The sequence below is a fragment of the Xenopus tropicalis genome, chromosome 3 (assembly GCF_000004195.4).
Source record: "Xenopus tropicalis strain Nigerian chromosome 3, UCB_Xtro_10.0, whole genome shotgun sequence".
NCBI lineage: Eukaryota > Metazoa > Chordata > Amphibia > Anura > Pipidae > Xenopus > Xenopus tropicalis.
In genome coordinates, this window is record NC_030679.2 from 126,625,988 (window position 1) to 126,650,984 (window position 24,997).

The 24,997-nt window shown below is 40.6% G+C and overlaps 1 protein-coding gene across 1 annotated transcript in view; it reads right to left on the reverse strand.

The window, feature by feature from the left end:
- aebp1 (AE binding protein 1) overlaps positions 1–15,314 on the reverse strand; it is a 41,959-nt gene extending 26,645 nt beyond the window's left edge. The window contains exons 1-6 of the mRNA XM_031899290.1: positions 14,919–15,314; positions 10,950–11,288; positions 4,560–5,174; positions 2,477–2,542; positions 1,865–1,927; positions 1,600–1,692 (exon numbers count right to left, since the gene is read on the reverse strand). Coding sequence (XP_031755150.1) covers positions 1,600–1,692; positions 1,865–1,927; positions 2,477–2,542; positions 4,560–5,174; positions 10,950–11,241 — 1,129 coding nt within the window. The 5' untranslated portion in view covers positions 11,242–11,288; positions 14,919–15,314. The remainder of the gene's footprint in view (positions 1–1,599; positions 1,693–1,864; positions 1,928–2,476; positions 2,543–4,559; positions 5,175–10,949; positions 11,289–14,918) is intronic.
- Between the last annotated feature and the right edge of the window lie 9,683 nt (positions 15,315–24,997).

Here is a 24,997-nt window from a genome sequence, read left to right on the forward strand (position 1 = left end):
AGAGATCAGCTGACAGGAAATAATGCAGCTGTCTAAAGCAATACACTTTTATAGAGACCTACATTGTTCGGGGGGGTTTCCTTTAATAGAAATAGCATATCACATGGAAAGAAACAACACAGAAGTACATTAAACTCATGATTCAGAGGGCAAATGAATTTTCTGGTTGTCCCTAGGGTGCTAGTCTGCCAGGGTCCCAGCTAAACCAAGCTGTTATTTCAGATATGGTTTTTGCTGTCATCAGATCAGGAGACATATTTGCATCTAGCAGACAGGCTAGACAAATCCACCCACCAAGACTCACCCACATCTGTTTTTCATACAGAGAATCTGCAGGCGAAGCTTATTTTTTAGGTGAATACAAATGTGGTTGGCACAGGAAAGTCTGAATTGCCAGAAAAAAAAAGGTGCAATCCAGCAGGAATAAAAAGTGAATCACTAAGAATAAGACCAAATAATGGCCCTGTGATTCAGTGGGATTTCCTGAATGTTCGTATATGAATTGCTCTTGGGCTTTAATGCCTCAACAGCAGAGCAAGCATCGATTTAACAATCAGCCAGAATGTAGGGCAGGCTTGTTTGGTCCATGCTTGATTTTATATAACTTTATTGATAGTGCTACAAGAATACGCAGAGCTGCACAATCTTACAGCGTACAGAAGTATGCACAGGGAGGGCACGTATTATATCAAATACAATGAATAAGTATCAAAATGTGAGTTACAGCTTAATACATAAAGATTCACCCACATTCTATTTGTTACTATGGCAGGGCCGGAACTAGGGGTAGGCAGAAGAGGCAGCTGCCTAGGGCGCGATGATTGGGGGGCGCCAGGCAGGAACCTCTCCTGCCTACCCCTAGTCTGCGCTGTGCACTGGTTTCATTGCCCCGCCGCTTGTCATTACGCAGCGGGGGTAATGAACTATCAGTTCAGTTGGGGTGCGATGCGATAGCGCAGGTGCAGAGGCGAGGTAGCAGACCAGGTTGCCCCTGTACTATGGAATTGTAGAAGTGTTTTTATCAAATGGTGAACTCTAACTTTCACCCGTTGAGAAACTTCTAAAATCCCATAGGAATAAATAGAACATGGGTGAGTTTTTATGTATTTAGCTCTAACTTACATTTTGATAAATCTGCCGCGAAGTGCCATGTGGTATGAGACACAGTAGGAAGGAAGTCTCTGCCCCTTAGAGCTTACAGTCTAAGTGAGTGGGTCATATACAGGCACAAACTGGAGGTTAAAACTGCACACAGTTTGGGGGGGGGCTTAAGTGCAGGACTAGACAAAATAATTAAATAATTTTCTCAAGAAGGTAGGATCTACATTTTTTTTAAAGAGATTGAGGGGCTGAGCAGGGGAAACTGCCAGGTAAATACAGTGACACAAGTGGAGAAATACAGAAAGGAGCAGCCCCTCTGGCATTTGCCAGAATGTAAAGATTGCCAGTTCGGGCCTGGCATCCAGGAGACAAAATAGGCAATCCCCCAGATCTCACTCTAACTGGCCTATATGCTAGGCGCCCCTACCAGACCAGTCCTGTAACCAGGAGTTAGTTGATACAGTTAGAATAGTGTTTGAAATATAAAAATGTGCTTACTGGGTGGTGGTTTCTCTTCAACAACAGGATATTCAGGCTTTTTGTGTTCGGGAATCTTTGGTGGCTTCTTCTTCTGGCGCCTAATGTAGGCATCTGAAGGATCACAAAAGTAGACAGCATATTAAGATAATACGTGTGGGAACTGAGGAAAGAAGAGTAACAGATGGGATAAAAGAGATTGGTGGACACGAGAAGAGACAAAAAAAAACAGGCCTTATAGTGGGAAGGGGAAGGGAAAGTGGGGATGAGTACTCTGTGATCATACAGTCATCATAGTCTTCCCTTTCCAGGTGTTCATTATAATCCTCTGTTGGACGTTCTTCTGGATCTGGCAAGGAGAAAACAGTACTGATCATATATATATATTAAATATTCATTATCTTCCTTGCATACTCCATGGTTATATGTTGAGAAGCTTGGATATGAAATGCTTTACTTTTGTTTAAATCTTTCTTGCCACAGGTAACATTGGCACATAACAGATCAAAGTACTAACCACAACACTACAAATTTCAATATGATTTCAGTCTATGTTGAGTCAATGTAGGAGCAATTACACTTAGGCTTGCTAATGACCTTACTGCTAGGAGATCCCTGCAGCAGATCTAATGAAGGCTACAGCACATCGCTACATGTCACTTGACACAATGTGCTATGGGCTTCCCAGTACCAGGGATTAACTGATACATATTTACTGGTGCCAGGAGGCCCACAAAGGAAAGCAAATAAATCCTTGGCAATTAGTGGTATTTTGATATCTGCCACAAGTAGCGGCAGTCATACGGCGTGTGTAATATTTCTAAAAGAGGCAACTCTAACTGGAGGACACAAGTCTGGAATTAATTGTGTGAGATTGGTCTAGACTTAATTCACTCACCAGGCTGGGGTCGGCGCTCCTCTCTGTCTGGTTCGGGGGGTTCAGGAATTGGTAATACAGGAAATTCTGGAATATAAAGTGTAATGCTATAGAAAAGAGGAGATGGCAAGGGGTTCACTGGCACCCACATCCTTTTAAGTCATAAATACACACATTTTAAATGATTTTTCAGTAATTCTCTTTAAAATAGGAGCTCACAAATATTCCAACTGTCATGTTCCACAGGTCATAGAAAGAACATGAACCATCACAACAGCAGGGAATGAAGAGGAATGTTGTCTCCGCTTGCTCATCTGCCCATGCACCATAAACTGGCCAATACGATGCTTCGACAGATGACATTTTTAAATTCTGCCCAGTTCCTAAAACCACTGATATACATTTTTTTCACCCCTTTGTGTTTTTCCCAGAGACTTGATAAATAGGGCCCGTGATCTGCTGAGCAAGTTTATAAACTCCTCCTGAGTCCTTATTAAGGTAGACACAGTATATTTAGCCTTTCACAAAGACTGATTGTTGGGCAGAACATGTAAACACAGTAGGAGTTTTTTTATATCCCACAGAGGGTAAATCACTTGTAATGAAGCTGATCCTCACTGCAACACATGGTGGAAAGATGTTAGCCACTGCATAGCGTGTACCCCCAATGAGAAGGGAGGAATAATATATATACACAAGTATCTCACATATCTGCATTCAACCAGTACATTATTCCTTTTCTGTGTTCTCTTATTTGTTTCTGTGTGCCTGAATGCCTAATGATATGGAAGAAAGGGGATAAACTGGTGGCCAACCATTCAAAAAAGTGCTACATTCCCTAAACAGAAACTTTGGGCACCTGCTTGATTGCTCCACCTTTAATAGGGTTCCTTTATGAAACCAAGCCACATCCTGATTAATTGAATCACCCCAACAACTTTGCATAGAATTGTGCATCACTGCTACAATTTTGTATGTAAAATCAGGTACCACCCAAGGCCACCACATCCAAGTTCCACCATGCACCTAAGCTGGCATTATAGTGGGGGAGGACTGTTCACCCCTATTCTGTTTAGAGTACAATGGTATAGGGTTGCAAGGAGTGTGGGAGACTCTGTTGGGTTGTCCAAGAATGCAAAACCCTGACTAGTGATGGGCAAAATAATTTGGCAGGCATGGATTTGCGGCAAATTTCACCATTTCGCCATTGGCGGATTATTTCGCGAAACAGGGGGGAGTTGCTTTGGGGGTCCCAAAGCAACAGTTTATACCACCCTTTATCCAATTCTTTGTATTTCCTATTGAATGTTTCTTGTGAAAGAACATCTCATGAGCTCCATGAACATGTATGCCTGTCTCCTATGACTAATTACAGTGCTTGCCTGTATCCAGTGGTGATTCTGGGGCTGCCCCCCCCTCTCCCACTCTGCGCTTAGAACTTTATCGGGTCCAGAGGGGGCCGCATCACTAGTGCAGAAAGCGCTTTTGCCACTGGCTGCACCATATTGAAGTCACCAATTTTATGCCGACAAATGCTATGGGCTCTCACTGCCAGATTTTTTTATGGTGCATCACTATATACTCAGTATCTTTATAAGTTTATACACACTCGTTGGTCTCTTTAGTTTATAGACATATGGCAATAAATGCAAATGCATGATCTAAAGGTTCCCTGTATCACAGCTTTATTACAGTAAAGGAATGAGACGTTTCCTGCCTGATATTACTTCTCCCGTTCCTGGCCCCTCTCTCTGCTGTCAGCCAACAAACTCCCCCTCAGAGACACTACGAGCAGCTCAACTTTAAATCCCCCCCAGCCACCTGATTGGATAGTTGTGTCAAGGCACCTGACCGGCCAAGAGTTGAAAAATCTAAGGAATCGTTAACAACGCACATATGGCCTGTAAAAAATGTAAAAGGTCTGTTGAAGGAATGTTGACTTTTTTTTTCAGGTCAGCCATGCTTAAAACCAGTAGCTAGTATATTAAAGCACTTTATAATACCCAGGCAGGTCTCTAAAATGTGACTTTACTGCTGAACGCAAATCTTATTCTAAGCTCATAAGACCCTCATGTACTTCTATATTACATCTATAGCAGCTCACCTTCCTCCCATTCTTCTCCATCATATACTCTTCTGCTGTCTGTTATTGATGGTCTGTCATATCCTTCCTCGGTTTCCTCAGTTAAGGGTTTTCCATACCTGTCTTCTTCATCAGGAACTTGTGGTATCTTGTATGTTTCTTCTGTCTCCGTTACCTGCGGCCTCCTATGCCTCTCATCTTCCTCTGTAATCTGGGGCCTCCTATGCCTCTCATCTTCCTCTGTAATCTGGGGCCTCCTATGCCTCTCATCTTCCTCTGTAATCTGGGGCCTCCTTTGCCTCTCATCTTCTTCTGTGATCTGGGGCCTCCTGTACCTATCGTCTTCTTCTATAATTTCAGGCTCACTGTATGTCTCGTCCTCTTTTATTTCAGGCCTCTTGAGTCTCTCCTCCTCTTCCCGTCTCTCAGCTGCTTTCTCTGGCTTTTTCCCAGGAGTCTTCTTAGTGGGTTTTGGTGGCTTCTCTTTGGGTTTTTTAGTTGGTTTTGGCTTCTTCTCTTTCGGCTTCTTGGTGGGTTTGGGTGGTTTCTCCTTTTTCGGTGGTTTCTCTTTGGGTTTCTTGGTGGGTTTAATGGGTTTCTCTTTCTTTGGCTTTTCTTTACCCTTGTCCTGTTTGTCTATAAAGGGTTTAGAAAACAAATATAAGAAATTGAAGGCAACCCCTAAATAATGTCTCTTTTTCTGCAAATCATTGATGGAAGATATTCTCCTGAGTGCTATATATGAAATTTAAACATAGCCATATAATACACTTTGGTCAGATTTTAGTCTTGTATATTAAACGTTCTATGTTAAATCCTTTCACCCAAATATAAATCTAACATCAACTTAATTTATCTTTTTTTCTTATTCTTTAAAGGACATGTAACCCCCCCCCCACAATAATTTAATCAGTGCAAATACCTCTTTGAAAGCTTTAAATACCTGCCACATCGTTGCTCAAGGATTAACAGTAAGGTTGCAGCATCCCCTTCTCTTCTAACTCAACAGCCAAAGAATTTACTTTGGCTGTTGGATACTGGGCATGCTCAGTTCTTAGCTCAGATTACTAAACACGCTCTCCAGTCTAGCAGCCAATGAAAAGATGGCATTGCTTGTTCCCAACAAAACCCTGCTCTAGCTGTCTGCTCCTATATTTTTTTTCTTCCAACTTTCTCTTCTGAGCTCGGCTTAACCATTACAGTGCTCAAGCCAAGGAGGACTTTTTATGAAAGTAAGTTCTGCCTGTGTAAGCCTGCATTCTTCATTGTATGAACTTTACAGTGCACATGTGCTGTTTGCAGATGTAAATGTCACTGAAGAAGTGCGAGAGGAAAAATGGCTGCTGAGTGAAAGCTGCTATTTCTTTTAGGAAAATGTGATGGTGCTGGTGAACAGAGGGGATATACATATGATGCCATTTGGGTGGGGCAGATGTGCCCAACTGATATAATTACTTTTTATTACTGTATATAGTTATATTAATATTCTTCCAGATAAATAAGGAGCAGATAACATTTCTGTAAGATACTTTGGTGGCAACATAATAAAATGCAGGGTGACCAGATCACTTGAAAATTCAGGGACACATATAAAAAATCCAGCTGGCAGGGCTGAACTGATTGCACTTTATTTTAAATCCAATCGTTGCCGCTTTGCAACATGTATTTATTAGGTGTGTCCCTGAATTCTTATCTGGTAACCTTAAAAGAATGTGCAAAGTTTGGTAAAGGGCTAGTAACCCCCAATTAGCGGCTTGAAAGCAAGGATCTAATTGGTTGCTAAGGGTTACTAGACTTGGGCAAATATTTATTACCTTACATCTATGGAAACTGGAAAGACTCTGCATATTGATAAGTATTCACTCATTTAAACCTATACAACTGTTTTGATTATAAAGATATTTTAGAAAGCTGTAAAATCCATTTATCCATTTTCACTTTACAGCTTTACTACTCATTGCATTTCACAGCTCGAAAGCCAGCTAGACAACCAATCTGGATCCCAGATGTGAATTGCTGCATGAATTATTATAAATAGGAACTTATTTTTGGAATCCCGATGCGCTCACATGGAGCGAGTAATAACAACCCCATACTCTCCTGTCAGATACAGATAAGGTGCTTCTATTCTATGTATTGAGTTCTGCAATAAGGAATCACAATAGGAAAGCGCCCACAATAATACTGAGTGTTATAGTGTTACATGTATTTGTCACTCTCTGATGTCATAGAGTGACAAATATAATTCTATTTTTGCCTGGAATAATATTTATGGATTTATAAAGATCAAAAAATCGATTCTTCAAAGGATATTTTTGTGGGTAAATCTGCTGTCTTTATGGACTTTATGTACGTTAATGTATTTGCTTAGAAAGGACCGGAGGCAGATTCAACAGGATTTTATCAAACTAAGTACAGGTATGGGACTCATTATCCAGAATGCTCAGGACCTGGGGTTTTTCAAATAAGGGATCTCTCCATAATTTGGATCTCCAAACCTTAAGTCTGCCAAAACTTTATATAAACATTAAATAAACCCAATAGGGCTGTTTTGCCCCCAATAAGGGGTAATTATATCTTAGTTGGGATCAAGTACAGGTACTGTTTTATTATTACAGAGAAAAGGGAATCATTTAACCATTAAATAAACCCAATAGGGCTGTTCTGCCCCCAGTAAGGGGTTATTATATCTTAGTTGGGATCAAGTACAGGTACTGTTTTATTATTACAGAGAAAAGGGAATCATTTAACCATTAAATAAACCCAATAGGGCTGTTCTGCCCCCAATAAGGGGTAATTATATCTTAGTTGGGATCAAGTACAGGTACTGTTTTATTATTACAGAGAAAAGGGAATCATTTAACCATTAAATAAACCCAATAGGGCTGTTCTGCCCCCAATAAGGGGTAATTATATCTTAGTTGGGATCAAGTACAGGTACTGTTTTATTATTACAGAGAAAAGGGAATCATTTAACCATTAAATAAACCCAATAGGATTGTTCTGCCCCCAATAAGGGGTAATTATATCTTAGTTGGGATCAAGTACAGGTACTGTTTTATTATTACAGAGAAAAGGGAATCATTTAACCATTAAATAAACCCAATAGGGCTGTTCTGCCCCCAATAAGGGGTAATTATATCTTAGTTGGGATCAAGTACAGGTACTGTTTTATTATTACAGAGAAAAAGTAAATCATTTTTAAAAATTAGAATTATTTGTTTATAATGGAGTCTATGGGAGATGGCCTTTCCGTAATTCAGAACTTTCTGGATAACGGGTTTTCGGATAACGGATCCTATACCTGTACTATACACAGTACCAAATAAGTACTAAACTATGCAAAAACAACTGGCATCTGTTTATACCTTCACAAACAATTTATTCAGTATAATAAAGACTTTCCAACTGCTGTTGACCTGAAAATGCAAACATGTGATTTTATCTTACATAATAAACACTTACTATATTAAATATTATAAGCCATCTTGGAGTTTCATGGCTTTTTAAAAACACTTGCCAATGGTCTTGTGCTTTTATATAATCATAAGTCATCAGTAACTTATAATATTTATAATATGAGAATTTTATAATACAACTCATATATAGGGAATTATGAACCCCCTTTTGTAAAATATAAGGATATGATGTCACGAAGGAGTTACACGCCCATATAAAATGAATGAGGCCAAGCTCCCTGATGGCACCATCTTGTCATATTAAAGCGGTTGTTCACCTTTGAGTTAAGTTTTACTATAATGTTCACAGTAATATTTTGAGACAATTTATAATTGGTAAGAGTTTTTCATTATTTTTAGCTTTTAATGATTTCACTTTTTATTCAGCAACTTTCCAGTTTGGAGTCTCAGCTGTTATCTGGTTACAGATTACATTAGCAACCAGGGAGTTCTGTGAATAAGAGGGAATGATAAGAAAGATAAGGAATAAAAGTTACTAAGAAAATCAATAAATAAAGATTTTTAAAAAGGAATAAATAGTAACAATAAAACGGTAGCCTCACAGAGCAGTAGTTTTCTGGCTGCCGGGGTCAGTGACCCCCATTTGAAAGCTGGAAAGACTCAGAAGAAGAAGGCAAATAATTAAACTATAACAAATAAATAATAAAGACCAATTGAAAAGCAGTTAAGAATTGGCCATTGTATAACATACTAAAAGTTAAACTGAAGGTGAACCACCCCTTTAACCTGTGCCAGATTTCAAAAGCAGCCGCCCCTAGGCCGTCCCCCATTTGCGGCCCCTGCACATGCGCGAACAAGCCCCCCCTCCCCCCATGCCGCGTTGCGTCGACGCAAGCGCGCATGCGCGGGCATTTAAATCCCATACGGAGCAGTGGGGAGAAATCCCCACTGCTCCGTATCGGAGCAAAATTTCAAAATTTCATTGCGGCGGAGCAGCATGCCGCCCCTAAATTTGTGCCGCCCTAGGCCCGGGCCTTTGCGGCCTCTCAGCAAATCCGGGCCTGCCTTTAACACCAAGCGATGACAATGACACATTCACTTCTCTGCCAACTTTGGACACAATAGCCAGATATGTAGATGTTTAAGCTGCACAGTGGGGTTCAGTGCTCTTGTGAATACCCATTAGGAAATAAGCCCCTCAATCTAAAGTCTAACAAGCCAACAGTATCCTGATTTTCTCCTTGCTATCAGGACTCCTTTCTGTAACGCACAGACACAATATAAGAGCAAGTATCCTCTTATCCAAATTATTTAAATTCCAGGGAGACAGAGACTTCCGTTGTTATTTAATAATGTTATTTATGAGACAATAAAGAGACTTAGATACTGCAGCTGCTTATTTGGTTTCACTGAGACAGTAATACTGGGGTCATTACAGAGACCCTAAATTTATAACCATAATATATAATATTTCAGACATATACACAGCAAGGCTACACATGTGCTAAATATGTGGCCCCATGAAATCTGTACTCATTGTGTAACCACAATAACATTTTCAATCAAATTCAGAGAATTACAAACTATGGGCTGTGCAATAGTTTGCTCTCCTATCCAGTATGATTTTCCCCACCTCGGGGCCATTTATCCACTATTTCACATGTTTGGTAGCACTGTATTCAAGAGGGGCGTGCTGGGGGTAAGGCATGTAGGTGTCCCCCATCCTACCCCCTACCTGCTCCCTAACTTGCATGGCATTCAGACACACCAGTTAAAGAAGTTGTTCAATGCTGAGTTAAATTTTAGTGTAGAGAGTAATATTCCAAAACTATCTGCAGCTGGTCTTCAATTTTTTTTATTTGTCTTTTTCTAATTGTTTTACTTTTGTTCAGCAACTCTCCAGTTAGGAACTTCAGCAGTTATCTGGTTGCTAGGGATCAAGTTACCTTAGCAACCAGGGATTGGTTTGAATGAGAAAGCGTTATATTTATATTATGAACAGAAAAATAAGTAATAAAAAGTAACATTAACAAAATAATGGTAGCCTCACAATTAATTTTTTGGTTGCTAGGGTCAGTGACCCCTATTTGAAAGCTGCAAAAAGTCAGAAGAAAAAGAAGGCACATGATTCAAAAGCTATAAAAGAATAAAAAAAAAAGTTGCTTAGAATTGGCCATTCTATAACATACTAAAAGTTAACTTGTAGCCGAACCAGCCCTGTAATGAGTGCAGACTGGCACAGTGGGCAAAGGAGCCCTGTCCCTACCTCCTGCCATACAACAAAGTAAGCACAGGGTTGCCTGGTGTGCAGCAGCGGTGTGTTCTGTGCATAGATCAGAGTGCAGCGAGGGCTAGACGCAGTACTTACATCTGGGGCTTTGTAAATGAGCCCTCTGAGGAGAAGAAATGCAGAACACCGGCAACCTGCAAGAAATCTGACCCACTGACTTTGAGCTGAAATAGCAGTACTATTTTAGTAAATAGCAGTACTTAAATTTAAGTATGTTTATCCATGGTGAACTTTTTTTTCCCCATAATTCCATTGTAATTGTATCTGTTAATAGTTGCAAGACTTTCAACATCTCACTAGGGACACGTTAATCAGCAGTGTAGGAGCAAAACTTGCACCAAGCTATTTCCAGTATCACCCTCACAAGCCGTGGCCATGTACAGAACCCTCCATGCAGATTCCATGCAATGCATAAAGTGAACCCTTTGGGGAAAGGAACCTGACTCTAAAAGAGACAATCAGACCCTAGATCTAAATTGTATTATGAATATCAGCACCAAATGACTATTCTTGCTAATATTCTTGCACCCAAGCTTTTCTGGATATACCTCATCTAGCAGTTCACCACTTTGGGAGATCATTCCACTCATGATTTCCACTGTAAAAGCATTATTTCAAAGAATGTCCTCTAGTTCCAAGGAAAAATCCATTGGTAAATATCTATCCAGAGAGACTGCATGTTAACTTCATACATTCACTCACCTCCACCTGCAGCTTTTGGTGCTTTGTCTTTCTTCTTCAAAACAGAATCATCTTCCTCTTCATTTCCTCCAGTCCTACTACTCACTGCATCCTCTTCCTCCAGCTCCACCACAGTTGTCTCTCCAGGCTCCACCTTGTCATCCTCTTCTTCCTCGGGATCAAGTTCCCTCAGGAACCCCTGCAGGAACTCTTCAATCTCATCGTCTGTCAGAACTGACTGTGCCTGGGATTGGGGCGATAACTGACCCAGAAGCAGAAACAGGAGAAATAGGGGGGCTCTGTATACCCACATGCTTCACTTCTAAGGGGAACTACGGATGTCCTGGGGATTATAGAAGTCTGTAAGAAGGGAAAAAGAAAAACCATATTGGAATAGCAAAATTCTTATATCAATTACCAATACACTATAGCAAATACACTATGGAATTCTAATCATGCTGCTTGTTGGTTGTGAGCAATTTAACACACCATAGTAACCTAGATATGACCATCGGGCCAGACATTCACATGCCCCAATACCGAGGGTACCTATACTTTGATTTAAAGCTGTGTCCATTAATATATGCTAGTCAGGGAAGCAGGGTTGTTTTAATATATGGGCAAAAGGGGCAATTGCTCAGGGCCCACCAATAGAGGGGGGCCCACTAGTGCCTTTTATCTGGGATAACTTTTGGCAGACACAACCTGAAAAAATGAACTGGAAGAGCTCTACAGTGTTTTTATTTATATTTCTTTGCCTTTTTTCTTGGCCCAAGGGCCTGTGCCTAGGGCTGCAGATTTTGGGGGGCAGCCCTCAGGTGATGGGGAAGGGAGATGGGGAGAGGGTCTTTGGCACGTGTAACATCACTCATACGGAAGTGCCGTCTCACACTACTGGAAGTGACATTATGTATACGCTGAAAGTAACGGCACTTCAGAGGGTGGCACTGGACCTAAATACAGCTCTGTACCTCACGTGCTTGAGGGTTTTTCTATCACAAATTTCCTGGACCAGTGGGGGCCCAAGTGACATTTTGCCCAGGGCCTGCTTGTACCTTAAAGTGGCTCTGCAGGAAAATTAGTGTACACTTGTTTGGTGTAACAGAAGGACACTCAAAGCAGCCACCAACATGGCAACTCTGTCCTTCACATAGTGATGTAATAGGATTAAGGGAACATTAACAACATAATTGATGTCATTTTCTTTTTCTATAGTGAAAATACAAATGGCACCCATAGATTAATATCCCTCAAGGCATGAGGAAAGAGAGACAGTTAATTGCCTGCAGTATAAGCACTTCCCTGTACTTTTCTTCCATGTGTCCTTCATACTGCTCCCAAGCCAAATTATGTAAAGATTGAGTAATTACCATGCTCCCTTCCAGGAAAACAAAATACCAGCATGAGTGAATATTAAGTTTTCCAGGGAAGGACCAATGGGACCTGCCAGAGCAGTTCTCACAATAAAAACACAAGGATGGAAGACAGAATACTACTTGAAGAAGTTCATTTATGTACATACACAGCTGCTTTATGGACTTTCTGGCTTGGCCTCTGAAGGCCCCAAAAGCTGTCAAAGCCCGGTGGAATGTCCTCAACTAAATGCACTAATATCTTGGTGCCATATCAAAAATGGGCAATAATAACAAATAAAATAGTCCCTGTTGTAAGTGGGAGCAAACAGCAAGGTTTGTGTATTTGACGCGGTAAATCGAGTGGCCTAGGAAAGTGTTATACCCAGCAATAGCTATGAGGCCCGGGCCAAACTGACCGTGCCAAGATGTACCAAAGCATAAAAAATTTTTGCATGTGGTAAGCTTTGGCTGCCATGTTGCTTGCAGAGCTAACCAATAACATGCCAGACCTATGATTATAAAGGCATCAGTAGTTTTTGGCTGAAGTTAGTCCTCTGCTTATGTACAGGAAAAATATCCTTTAGGTCTGCTAAAGACGTGGAAAATATTACTTATGTCTGGGACTCTCACAGCAAGCCCTTTCATATATAATGACATTTTATTGTAACGTCATTAGTCAATATAACCGTCGCAGTGAGGAGGGCGATGTTCTCCAGTGTCAGAGGGCAGTGAAGCAGCTAAATACTATCCCATTGCACTAATCACAAGCACGTGCAGTCTTTCCAGCTCTGCTCACTCATGCTAGCAGCATCTGAGAGACAGGCATGTCAGCCCTATGATTTACAGCTCATGCCAGAGCTGAGTTATGGCAGATACTAAAGAAAAATCATCTGGATTCTCACATGCAACACCCATTTATCTTACCTGGTATTTCTAATAGTAATATTCCCAAGAGAAAGTCTTTCATTGAGAAACAAGACAGCCACAAGCAATCACATCCATCTTAATGCTCAGGAAATACTGATTATTTCCTGTAAAACAATCTAAATTGGCCCCAACTGTGTGCTACATATTCACTTTATAGCTATGCAGTTGGAGAGGTGAAACAAGACAAATAAGAGCCTCAGCGCAACTTTCTGGTTTGGGCTTCCTCCCCTCACAGTCTGTAACTGCACTGATAGGCCCAGAGGGCCCTTAAACTTTCTGGGGCCATTGCCACTACACTGAGCACACTGTGGATAGTTGTACCTCTGCATAGTTTAAAACAGATGTGTGGCCTAACATATCATTTGTACAGCTTCTATGCACACTCACCTTGTGTTTATAGTGATTTCCTTCTATGGGGCCATTTCTCAATCCCACATGGTAGAAGAAAATGGGTTGGCAGAGTGGTGGGATTATGAAACAGGTGGTCATTTAAAACCACCTGTTTCTACATTAGGAAGAAAGTGTTGCACTGGGACCTGTGGATCTCTAGCTATGCCCCTGTATTATTACCTATTGTTCACATATAAACAGCCCTATAGTAAGCAGCTTAACAAAGCGTGTTGTACTACACAACAACAGGTTAGTGTTAGCCCTTATTTCAAAAATCCTCCAACGTCATCACACGCAACTCTACAATGGGTGGTAGCCATGGCTTGTTCATCGGTGGAGAGACTGCTATTATTTTCTTAAGAAGGGCTAATTTAATAATAGTGGGCAAATATGCGCTTGAATAATAACCCACAGCAACCAGAGATTTGCTTTCATTGTTCTACCCATAGGAGACCGACCAACGCTAACTTTTGATTGATTACGACACATACAATGGAGAGCTATAAGTTTACGTACTTCTCACTAAAGCCATGTATTGACTTTGTAACAATGTTTCATCCCCACATACTGCGGTAAATAAGTGGCTCTCCAGCTTTTGTGGAATTACAAGTCAGCAGGCTGGACTTGCCTATTTACTAGGCAAATATTGGCACCAGGAGCCTCATTCACACTGCAGTCTTTCAGTTTCTTACTGACAAAGGCACGCTATTTAAATCTGCTCCACACATCTCTATTAGAATCATATAGATTTGTCCACACTGTGAAATCAGATCAGTTCGATTATTGAAGGTCAGAAGCACCAGGCAGCTTAGACTTAGATTTCTGTGATAATATAAATAAATACAGTGCATAAAAATATCAGAATCTGATCCACAGATGCATCAAAGCCTTTAACGTGAATAATCCTGTGTATGATGTAGAAAGCACAGTATGTGTGGTCACTATGTCACTGTAACATATTGCAGTTTAACTCAAGTGTCTGGAATTAAGAGAGCCATGAAGAAAAAGGGCTCCATAATCACAGATCATAATCCCATTAAGCATACATCCTTAGGGTGAAGACACATAGAGCTACTAGTAGCAGCTACTTTTTCACAGCTACTAAACTCCAGAAAATCCCCTGCCATAGACAATACTGAGAATTGCCTCTGCTAAAACACATGTAGAGACAATTATCAGTAAATGATCAGCAGTGTCTGTTTTAGTAGCCGTGACAAGTAGCTGCTACTAGTAGCTCCATGTGTCTTCACCCTTAGCCCCCACAGAGTGCACAGAGCTGAGTAGTTACATTACTTGTAGGTGTTTGATTCCCACCTACCTCTTCTCACTTGGTCCTAGGAGGGTCCTTTTCTCAGGTACCAGGATTTCATACACAACCTACGTTGGGGTGCCTGTTAACAAGCTGGTAGGGTGACAAAGTCATTTATCCACTGCACAAGGGACGTATGAGCTGTCAGGTGGTGTCGGGGGGGGTAGGCTGAGTTACATAGGGGCCACACAGCCAAACAGGACCCTCAAAGATGTGCAGGTCAGAGGTAGTGTTGAGCAGAGTGTGTCTGTATGGGGGGTCTCAGTCCTTGCTCGGTGCAAGGGTAACCCCAAAACAGGAATCCTTGTCACTCTGTGAGTTCCTATTCTCCAGCAGTCTCAGTCTGTAGCCAGTACCTGACATCTGTAGCTCAGAAACTGCATCCAGCCCTTCTCTCCCCCTACCCTGCCCCCCCTCACCTAAATCCCTCCCAAGCACACAGATCATTTGGAGCCCTTTCCACTGCCCCTTCTGCAGCACAAAGGAGGGGAATAGGGGAGAGAGGCAGAGGTGGAAGGAAGGGGTTGCCAAAGTGTGCCACAGGGTGATGGGGTCTCAGCTGGGTAGGGCTGAGAGAAAGACAGGAATATCTGGAGGTAAAAACTACACAATAAATGAGAAACTGATGAAAACCATATAAGTAAAAAGATGTTTCTCCTACCCTCTTAGATTATAAGCTTCATGGGCCAGGGAAGTCCTCCTGTATCTGGTAACACTTTAATCTTTAACATATATGTATGTGACTCATTATTTACAATTTTATTCATTGTACAGTATGTATTGGGCTTTATTGTAATGCATATTCCCTATGTATTGTTTGAAATGTGCAGCATTGCAAATGCAAGCAAGAATATCTAAATATACATTAAGCCCCCCTCCCCTATGAACAATTGAACATGGTGTGGCTCATCCCTTAATCCTAATGGGCCAGGCTCGTGTCTGGAAGTTTCTTTGGAAGTTTCTTTGGACTGTGTCTGTGCTTGTGGAATGAATGGGAGGGACCCATTCTGTGCCGAGGGGTGAAAAGGGTCAGGAAACAGGGAGATGTGTCTGAGGAGGAGGGTCATTGTTTTGGCTATGGATGTGAGGTTCCTGTCATGGTTGATGAAGTGCAGCTTTCTCATAATAAGAAAGGGGTGAAATGGGACCTTTGGGAGAGCAGGCTGACAGCGGAGAGCTAGGGGTTAAATCTGTAGTTTCTAGCACTATATTTGTGAAAATTATAAACGATCTGACTCTGCTTTTCCAGGCAGTGGTTATTGTTAGGCTACAGTTTGATAGTTATTATATACAATAACTGGTAACATACAGCCTTATAAACACTGCTTAGTGATGTCATCAGTTATATTTAGTACTTAGTGATGTCACTGCTGTTAAGTGATTCACTGAACATTGTGCACTATTAATCTGTATATTGACTGCAATGTAGTTCCCCACTTGATATATGTAGGGGTTTGTTTGTCATGAAGTCTTTTTCACTAGTGCAAAGAACAAAATTGTGCTCACTGCAGTATTAATGCTACCCCACCTCACCATTCTGACACCAGTTGATGTAAACATGGGAAGGTGAAGTATGGCAGCATTAGAATCACCAATCTGAGTTCCTGATGTTTTTCTCCTCCTGCTTCCACAACCTTACTTCTCCTTAGGTTTGGCTTGATCTTATCAAGAGCTTTGCATATAGGGTTGGGACTTGTTTGGTTTCTAACTAGACAGTGTGGTCTTTACAGAGAAGTGATGTGTGGGTTGACCTGCAACCCATGGCACCTGTGGGTTTTACCCTTGCCAGCCGACGGTGTTCCTCCCCTGACGCTTTAAACTTAATCGGCAGAAGGAGGTAGAAATCCTATTGTTTCTACCTCCTTATCTGCCATTTCAGTCCTGAAGGTTAGTGGCGGATTTAACGATGTAACGAATGTTACAAATAACGTTTTTGGCCAAAGTCAAAACATTGTATGTAATGCAAATCTAACACTGCCCACACCTCACCATACTCACAGATAACTGTTTGTGGCTGTTTTCATCAGCAGATACCGGGCATCTTGTAAACACAGGAGGAGGAATGGATGGTGCACATATAGCGAAAATTACTTTGCCAGAATGGTTGCTTGACTTACTGAGCAGTGACATCCTGACAATTGGCTCTTACACTAATATGCTTTACGTATGTTTTACTGAACATATCCAGCATTGTTTAAAGATGTCGGTAGCAGCAAATGGGTTAAAATCTGCTGCTCACACTGGGGCCGCGCCACAGTGAAATCCATCATTAGTGCAATGGAAATGGAAAGGATGCCGTTTGTTTTGGCCCAGCATAAGATGATAAATACTCTGGCACAAAATGATTCCTCGTGATGGGACACATGGGGCCGAAAGGGTAAGACAAGGAACATAGATCCTTGCGGTAGATTAGGCAATATCCAATCTGCAAAACAACCTGTGTTTTTAGTGTTAGACACAAGTGGGAGGGGTTATCAGCACTGATTTATGTTAATTTAGTTACTGTCACTAGTGGCCTACCTTTCTTAAAGGGAAACTACACCCCTAAACACTGTAGAGCTCTATATAAACATATCACCAAAAACAGGCCATATTTCATACAAATAAAGTCTTTTAATGAAAAATACCATTATATAATAGTATGTGACATTTGATAATTCCATTTTAAGTACAGGTATGGGACACTTTATTTGGAAACCCATTATCCAGAAAGCTTGAAATTACAGGAAGGCCATCTCCTTTAGACTCCATTTTAATCAAATAATTTAAAAAATTTTAAATGATAGGCTTTTTCTCTGTAATAATAAAACAGTACCTGTACTTGATCCCAACTAAGATATAATTACCCCTTATTGGGGGCAGAACAGCCCTATTGGGTTTATTTAATGGTTAAATGATTCCCTTTTCTCTGTAATAATAAAACAGTACCTGTACTTGATCCCAACTAAGATATAATTACCCCTTATTGGGGGCAGAACAGCCCTATTGGGTTTATTTAATGGTTAAATGATTCCCTTTTCTCTGTAATAATAAAACAGTACCTGTACTTGATCCCAACTAAGATATAATTACTCCTTATTGGGGGCAGAACAGCCCTATTGGGTTTATTTAATGGTTAAATGATTCCCTTTTCTCTGTAATAATAAAACAGTACCTGTACTTGATCCCAACTAAGATATAATTACCCCTTATTGGGGGCAGAACAGCCCTATTGGGTTTATTTAATGGTTAAATGATTCCTTTTTCTCTGTAACAATAAAACAGTACCTGTACTTGATCCCAACTAAGATATAATTACCCCTTATTGGGGGCAGAACAGCCCTATTGGGTTTATTTAATGGTTAAATGATTCCTTTTTCTCTGTAATAATAAAACAGTACCTGTACTTGATCCCAACTAAGATATAATTACCCCTTATTGGGGGCAGAACAGCCCTATTGGGTTTATTTAATGGTTAAATGATTCCTTTTTCTCTGTAATAATAAAACAGTACCTGTACTTGATCCCAACTAAGATACAATTAATCCTTATTGGGGGCAGAACAGCCCTATTGGGTTTATTTAATGGTTAAATGATTCCCTTTTCTCTGTAATAATAAAACAGTACCTGTACTTGATCCCAACTAAGATATAATTACCCCTTATTGGGGGCAGAACAGCCCTATTGGGTTTATTTAATGGTTAAATGATTCCTTTTTCTCTGTAACAATAAAACAGTACCTGTACTTGATCCCAACTAAGATATAATTACCCCTTATTGGGGGCAGAACAGCCCTATTGGGTTTATTTAATGGTTAAATGATTCCTTTTTCTCTGTAACAATAAAACAGTACCTGTACTTGATCCCAACTAAGATATAATTACCCCTTATTGGGGGCAGAACAGCCCTATTGGGTTTATTTAATGGTTAAATGATTCCTTTTTCTCTGTAACAATAAAACAGTACCTGTACTTGATCCCAACTAAGATATAATTACCCCTTATTGGGGGCAGAACAGCCCTATTGGGTTTATTTAATGGTTAAATGATTCCTTTTTCTCTGTAACAATAAAACAGTACCTGTACTTGATCCCAACTAAGATATAATTACCCCTTATTGGGGGCAGAACAGCCCTATTGGGTTTATTTAATGGTTAAATGATTCCTTTTTCTCTGTAATAATAAAACAGTACCTGTACTTGATCCCAACTAAGATATAATTACCCCTTATTGGGGGCAGAACAGCCCTATTGGGTTTATTTAATGGTTAAATGATTCCTTTTTCTCTGTAATAATAAAACAGTACCTGTACTTGATCCCAACTAAGATACAATTAATCCTTATTGGGGGCAGAACAGCCCTATTGGGTTTATTTAATGGTTAAATGATTCCCTTTTCTCTGTAATAATAAAACAGTACCTGTACTTGATCCCAACTAAGATATAATTAATCCTTATTGCAGGAAAAACAGCCCTATTGGGTATATTTAATGTTTAAATGATTGTTTGGTAGGCATGGTGATCCAAATAATGGAAAGACCCCTTATACAGGAAACCCCTGGTCCCAAGCATTCTAGACAACAGGACCCATACCTGTAGTAACATTTTAACTACTAAAGTCTGTTTCTCTGGCTCATATGAGGCACTGTGCTCACGTATAAACCAGACACACATACATGATAAGTTACATCAGCCAATGAATGAAGAGGGGAAGGACTTTTACTCCCGTTAAGTTAGAACCTGACACACAGAAGATGACAAAATGGCAGCTCAGTGTCAATGATATTAAAATCCAGTTTTTACTGATATGTAGATATCCATTTTTATAATATTCTTTGATAGGTCTATTTTTAGGATATAATTTATTTGTAATATTTCATTTAGTACCTTCACCTTTAAGTGGCAATAACATTTATTGGCCAGGGTCTACCAGGATCCTGTCATCCTGCTGGATCACACACACCAATCAGAAGCATTTGCACTATGCATTGGTTGGCCAGCTTAGTCAAAAATGAACAATATTGGTAAACTTTCTTACTTACAACTTACTCATTATGGGACCAAATAGGTTAAATAGGTTGAAGTTGATGTTCTTTTCAGAATCTAAGCTTTAATTTGAAAGTGGCACCAGTGCCCAGCCATGGGTGAGCCTTGGACAAAGATCAAACTTATGGTTCTGGCTCACAATCTTGGGAACATTTATTAAAGTGGCACAAGCATCAGCTAAAGCCTTGATCCTGGGATAAAGCAAATGCTTATATTCAGCACATCAGTATGTACTGCTGCTACAAAGGAAATGGAATTGTAACCAATAGCTCCAAGCTAAGGCTCCAACAAGATTTAATCCAGGTGCAAAAAGTCTGACAATGTGGTTTGGAGCAGTGTAATTGACTCTGAATCACTGTGCCCCCCCCCCCCCAAACATACACCCTAAGTCTTCTGGGACTAATCAAGGAATCAGTCTCAGATTATGTTACCAGTTAGGCTTCACTACATACAAAGCCATTACTAGAACAGGGCAGAATGGGGCCTGAGCATGAGAAGGACCCTATTCTCCACAATGGGTGATTAGTAAATGTACAAATTTTGTAATATTCCACTGTGTAACAATTTTAAAATACTTTTGTTTGTATTCTTTATATTGCAAATAGTTTTCCATACAGCTTTACATTACATTGCTTAAGTCAAGTTATCAGCTTTTTATCCAGTAATGCATAATGTTTTGAAGGAAAAGGAAAGCTAAAATTACTGTGGGGGGGGGGTCCAAAAGTTAGGCAACTCCCAGTCAGTACAATAAGTACAATAGCTTACCTGATTCCCCCTGGGGAAGTGTCCTAAACTAGGGTGATCAGAAAATTAGAAATTTCAGCTAGAAGGGCAGCAGTGATTGCAGTTAAGTGTAAATACAATCAGTGCAGCCTTGAAACATGTATTTATTAGACGTGTCCCTGAATTTTCAAATGATCTGGTCCCCCTATCCTAAACTCCACACATACATAGTAGAATACGGATTAGGACCTTAACATTAAAATCCCAAATTTGAATCTACTGTGCATACCACGATTGGGATAGCGTAGAGGATCTCTGAGGAATCACAAAAGATGGCAGCACAGCAGGAACAGTATCCCGGCTGAGGTTAAAAGGCAATGCTATAAAAGCTTGGGTAAAAAACATAAATTATATCATAAACAAGGAGTGAATTCTGTGATCACAAAAGCCCTAAAGCCTTTAGTATATGGTTACTTTATGTTATACTCCTTGTGAGGCCTGTTGGGCTGCACTGCATGCTGGGAACAGGAAGTACCTAGGTTTGGGAGACAGAGGGATATGGGACTCTGTGGCAGTACAGGATAATTCTGGGTTATTGTTGATTGACTGCAAAGTGTGAACAACTTTTTCTGAATCCAGTAAAGACCTAAATATTTTATTTTAGCGCATACCCACGCTTGCCACACTTACAGTCTGAGCTGTATAAAATTCATTTCATACAATAAAGTCCATGGAACCACATGCCTTTGTGGGCCACTGACGAACATATGGGCCTCCTGTTAAGTGTTGGACTGGGCTCCCTATGGCCTATTAGAGCCTCATATAAAGGACCCATTCTCAAACAAACAGTAGTAAACCCTAAAGTTTAATGTGAGAATGTAATAAAGATTGAAGGCTATGTGTAAAACTGCATTTGTGTGAATGTATAGCGCTGCTTTCAATGTATTAATGTTCACCAAACATGTATTACTTTGAGAATGTTTAAGACATTAAACATTCAGACAGATGGAATAAATGTTAGCGCAAAAAAGCTAAAGAAATCACAGTCTCTATCCTACTGTCACATGAAAGGCAAAGGGTTCACAAAAGCAATGGCAAAATTGAACTCGAATTTTTAGTCCCATTGCAACTGCTTTTTCCATTAGCAACCTAAATTAAATTCCCCTTTATGGGTTTTGTGTAGGCCTATGGTGGGTAAGGAATGTGCCTGATCTGGGGCCCACAAGGGCCCGGCCCTCCAGGAAATTCTCTGGTGCTCTGGCAGTTCTGTCTGACCTTGCTCCTATGGGATGGCAATGTTTAACAACATAACTGGTTTTCATAAGTCAGTGACACATTTGTCCATTTTGACTAAGTATCCCAACGTGCCTTGGTTAAATGATCACATCATGCAATAGATGGTGCTAGAGGGCAGCACACCTAGGCCAGCCAAGGAAAGCCCACGGAGCAGTGGAACGGTGGTGTGACATGTGTATGTCTGCTGTATTTGCCATATCCCTCACATCTGACTCGGAGAGATGCTCAATCTGACATTTAGTCAGACATTCCCAGGGACTTTTGTTGTAGGCTGATGATTACTCCTACAGTATATCCTTCCACTGTTTCCATCTGAAGAGAATCTCCATGGCAGCAGGTTGGTGGTACCCCGAATGGTTCAAAATTACGAAGCAGCTCTGGTTTTTGTTTTCGGGATACAAATCAAAGGTAACAATTGTAGTGAAGTGTAAAACCAAACCCCTTTAAAATATAATGTGGGTGTGGGGAAAATCAGATAAAGCAGCTATTTATTCACTCTAAAAGATGCTTCTCTCATCTAATTTGCAATTGGGTTTTGTGATTTCATCTTATGAAATGAATAGGATGGGGCAAGAAAGATACCGAAAGAGTTCAATAGAAAAAAAGAGGAAAATTGCTTAAAAATATAATGTAAATTGATGCCAGACATGCACAGAGTAAGGAATCTGCTATATAATGGGGCATTGTATGCATACACATGGCACCTCATCATTTTATAAACCTATGCTCATAACTTTCCATAAACATAGTGAAGTTTTATGGATGGAATTGCTTTTTCACATGTCTGCCAGTAAGTCTTTTCAGATATCAGGGCCAAGACTCTTAGGGGCAGCACATTCAGGCCTGGACTGGCAATCTGTAGATTCTGGCAAATGCCAGAGGGCAGCTATAATATACCATAGGCCTAGACAGATACTTTTTATTGAGTTCACAGGTGGCTGTTTGGGCCTCTGTATACTTAAAGTGTTAATAGGCCCATTTGAATCTAAGTATGAACCTGAGAATATTGGAAGCCATCACTGATTTCAATGACCCTGAGACTTTATATAAGGTGATATCCCTCAACATTAGGCAGGGTTGAATACCTATTGGCACCCAGAAAGTGTTCTCGTTTTAATAAGTTCTAAATAATGAAATACTGGCAGTTTTTTCAGCAATATGTAAAATTTTGGGCCCAGAAACATCCCTTCACAGATATGCATCTATTTTGGCAAAGTGTTTGTCTGTACATGTAACTGTTTTGTATTTGTATTCCCTCACTCTGTAAAGAGCTGCGAGAGCAGATGGCACTTTATCAAAAATAATAAGAGTAATAATAACACACCCTGCCTACAGCACATAGGCCAACCATTTAAGATTATATAACAATAATAAACTATGAAGGGTGGCAGATATTTATTTATGGGGAATGTAGAAAATGGAATCAGTGCCAAAAAGTTCTTGTAGAATTTTAACAAACAAGACTGATTTGTTTCCTTAGCGCTTTTTGCTCTATTCCCTATTCTTTGCAGTTACCCATATATATGTATATATATGGGGAACTGGAAAGAAAAGGGAATAGAGGAATAAACACTAAAGGTGCCGAAACACGGGCCGATTGTACCTGTCGATATTGGTCCCTTACACCGATACGGCAGCTTACCGGCCCGTGTAGGGGCACTAACGACGGGCCTGCCTGATCGACATTTGACCGACTGCGCCTATTAACGGCGTTCTAATTTGATCTAATTAACCTAAATTCACCAGATATCGCCCACCCATAGGTAGAGGATATCGGGAGAAGATCGGCTCGCCTGGCCACCTTGCCGAGTGGATCTTCATGTGTATGGCCTTAAGGAAAGGTGATGTCCCTTAACATTAATCAAGGTCATATATATATATACAGGTCCTTTTCAAAAAATTAGCATATTGTGATAAAGTTCATTATTTTCTGTAATGTACTGATAAACATTAGACTTTCATATATTTTAGATTCATTACACACAACTGAAGTAGTTCAAGCCTTTTCTTGTTTTAATATTGATGATTGTGGCATACAGCTCATGAAAACCCAAAATTCCTATCTCAAAAAATTAGCATATTTCATCCGCCCAATAAAAGAAAAGTGTTTTTAATACAAAAAAAGTCAACCTTCAAATAATTATGTTCAGTTATGCACTCAATACTTGGTCGGGAATCCTTTTGCAGAAATGACTGCTTCAATGTGGCGTGGCATGGAGGCAATCAGCCTGTGGCACTGCTCAGGTGTTATGGAGGCCCAGGATGCTTCAATAGCGGCCTTAAGCTCATCCAGAGTGTTGGCTCTTGTGTCTCTCAACTTTCTCTTCACAATATCCCACAGATTCTCTATGGGGTTCAGGTCAGGAGAGTTGGCAGGCCAATTGAGCACAGTAATACCATGGTCAGTAAACCATTTACCAGTGGTTTTGGCACTGTGAGCAGGTGCCAGGTCATGCTGAAAAATGAAATCTTCATCTCCATAAAGCTTTTCAGCAGATGGAAGCATGAAGTGCTCCAAAATCTCCTGATAGCTAGCTGCATTGACCCTGCCCTTGATAAAACACAGTGGACCAACACCAGCAGCTGACATGGCACCCCAGACCATCACTGACTGTGGGTACTTGACACTGGACTTCAGGCATTTTGGCATTTCCCTCTCCCCAGTCTTCCTCCAGACTCTGGCACCTTGATTTCCGAATGACATACTTTGGACCACTGAGCAACAGTCCAGTGCTGCTTCTCTGTAGCCCAGGTCAGGCGCTTCTGCCGCTGTTTCTGGTTCAAAAGTGGCTTGACCTGGGGAATGCAGCACCTGTAGCCCATTTCCTGCACACGCCTGTACACGGTGGCTCTGGATGTTTCTACTCCAGACTCAGTCCACTGCTTCCGCAGGTCCCCCAAGGTCAGGAATCGGTCCTTCTCCACAATCTTCCTCAGGGCCCAGTCACCTCTTCTCGTTGTGCAGCGTTTTCTGCCACACTTTTTCCTTCCCACAGAGTAATGAACCAGGCTGGGAGTTTTTAAAAGCCTCAGGAATCTTTTGCAG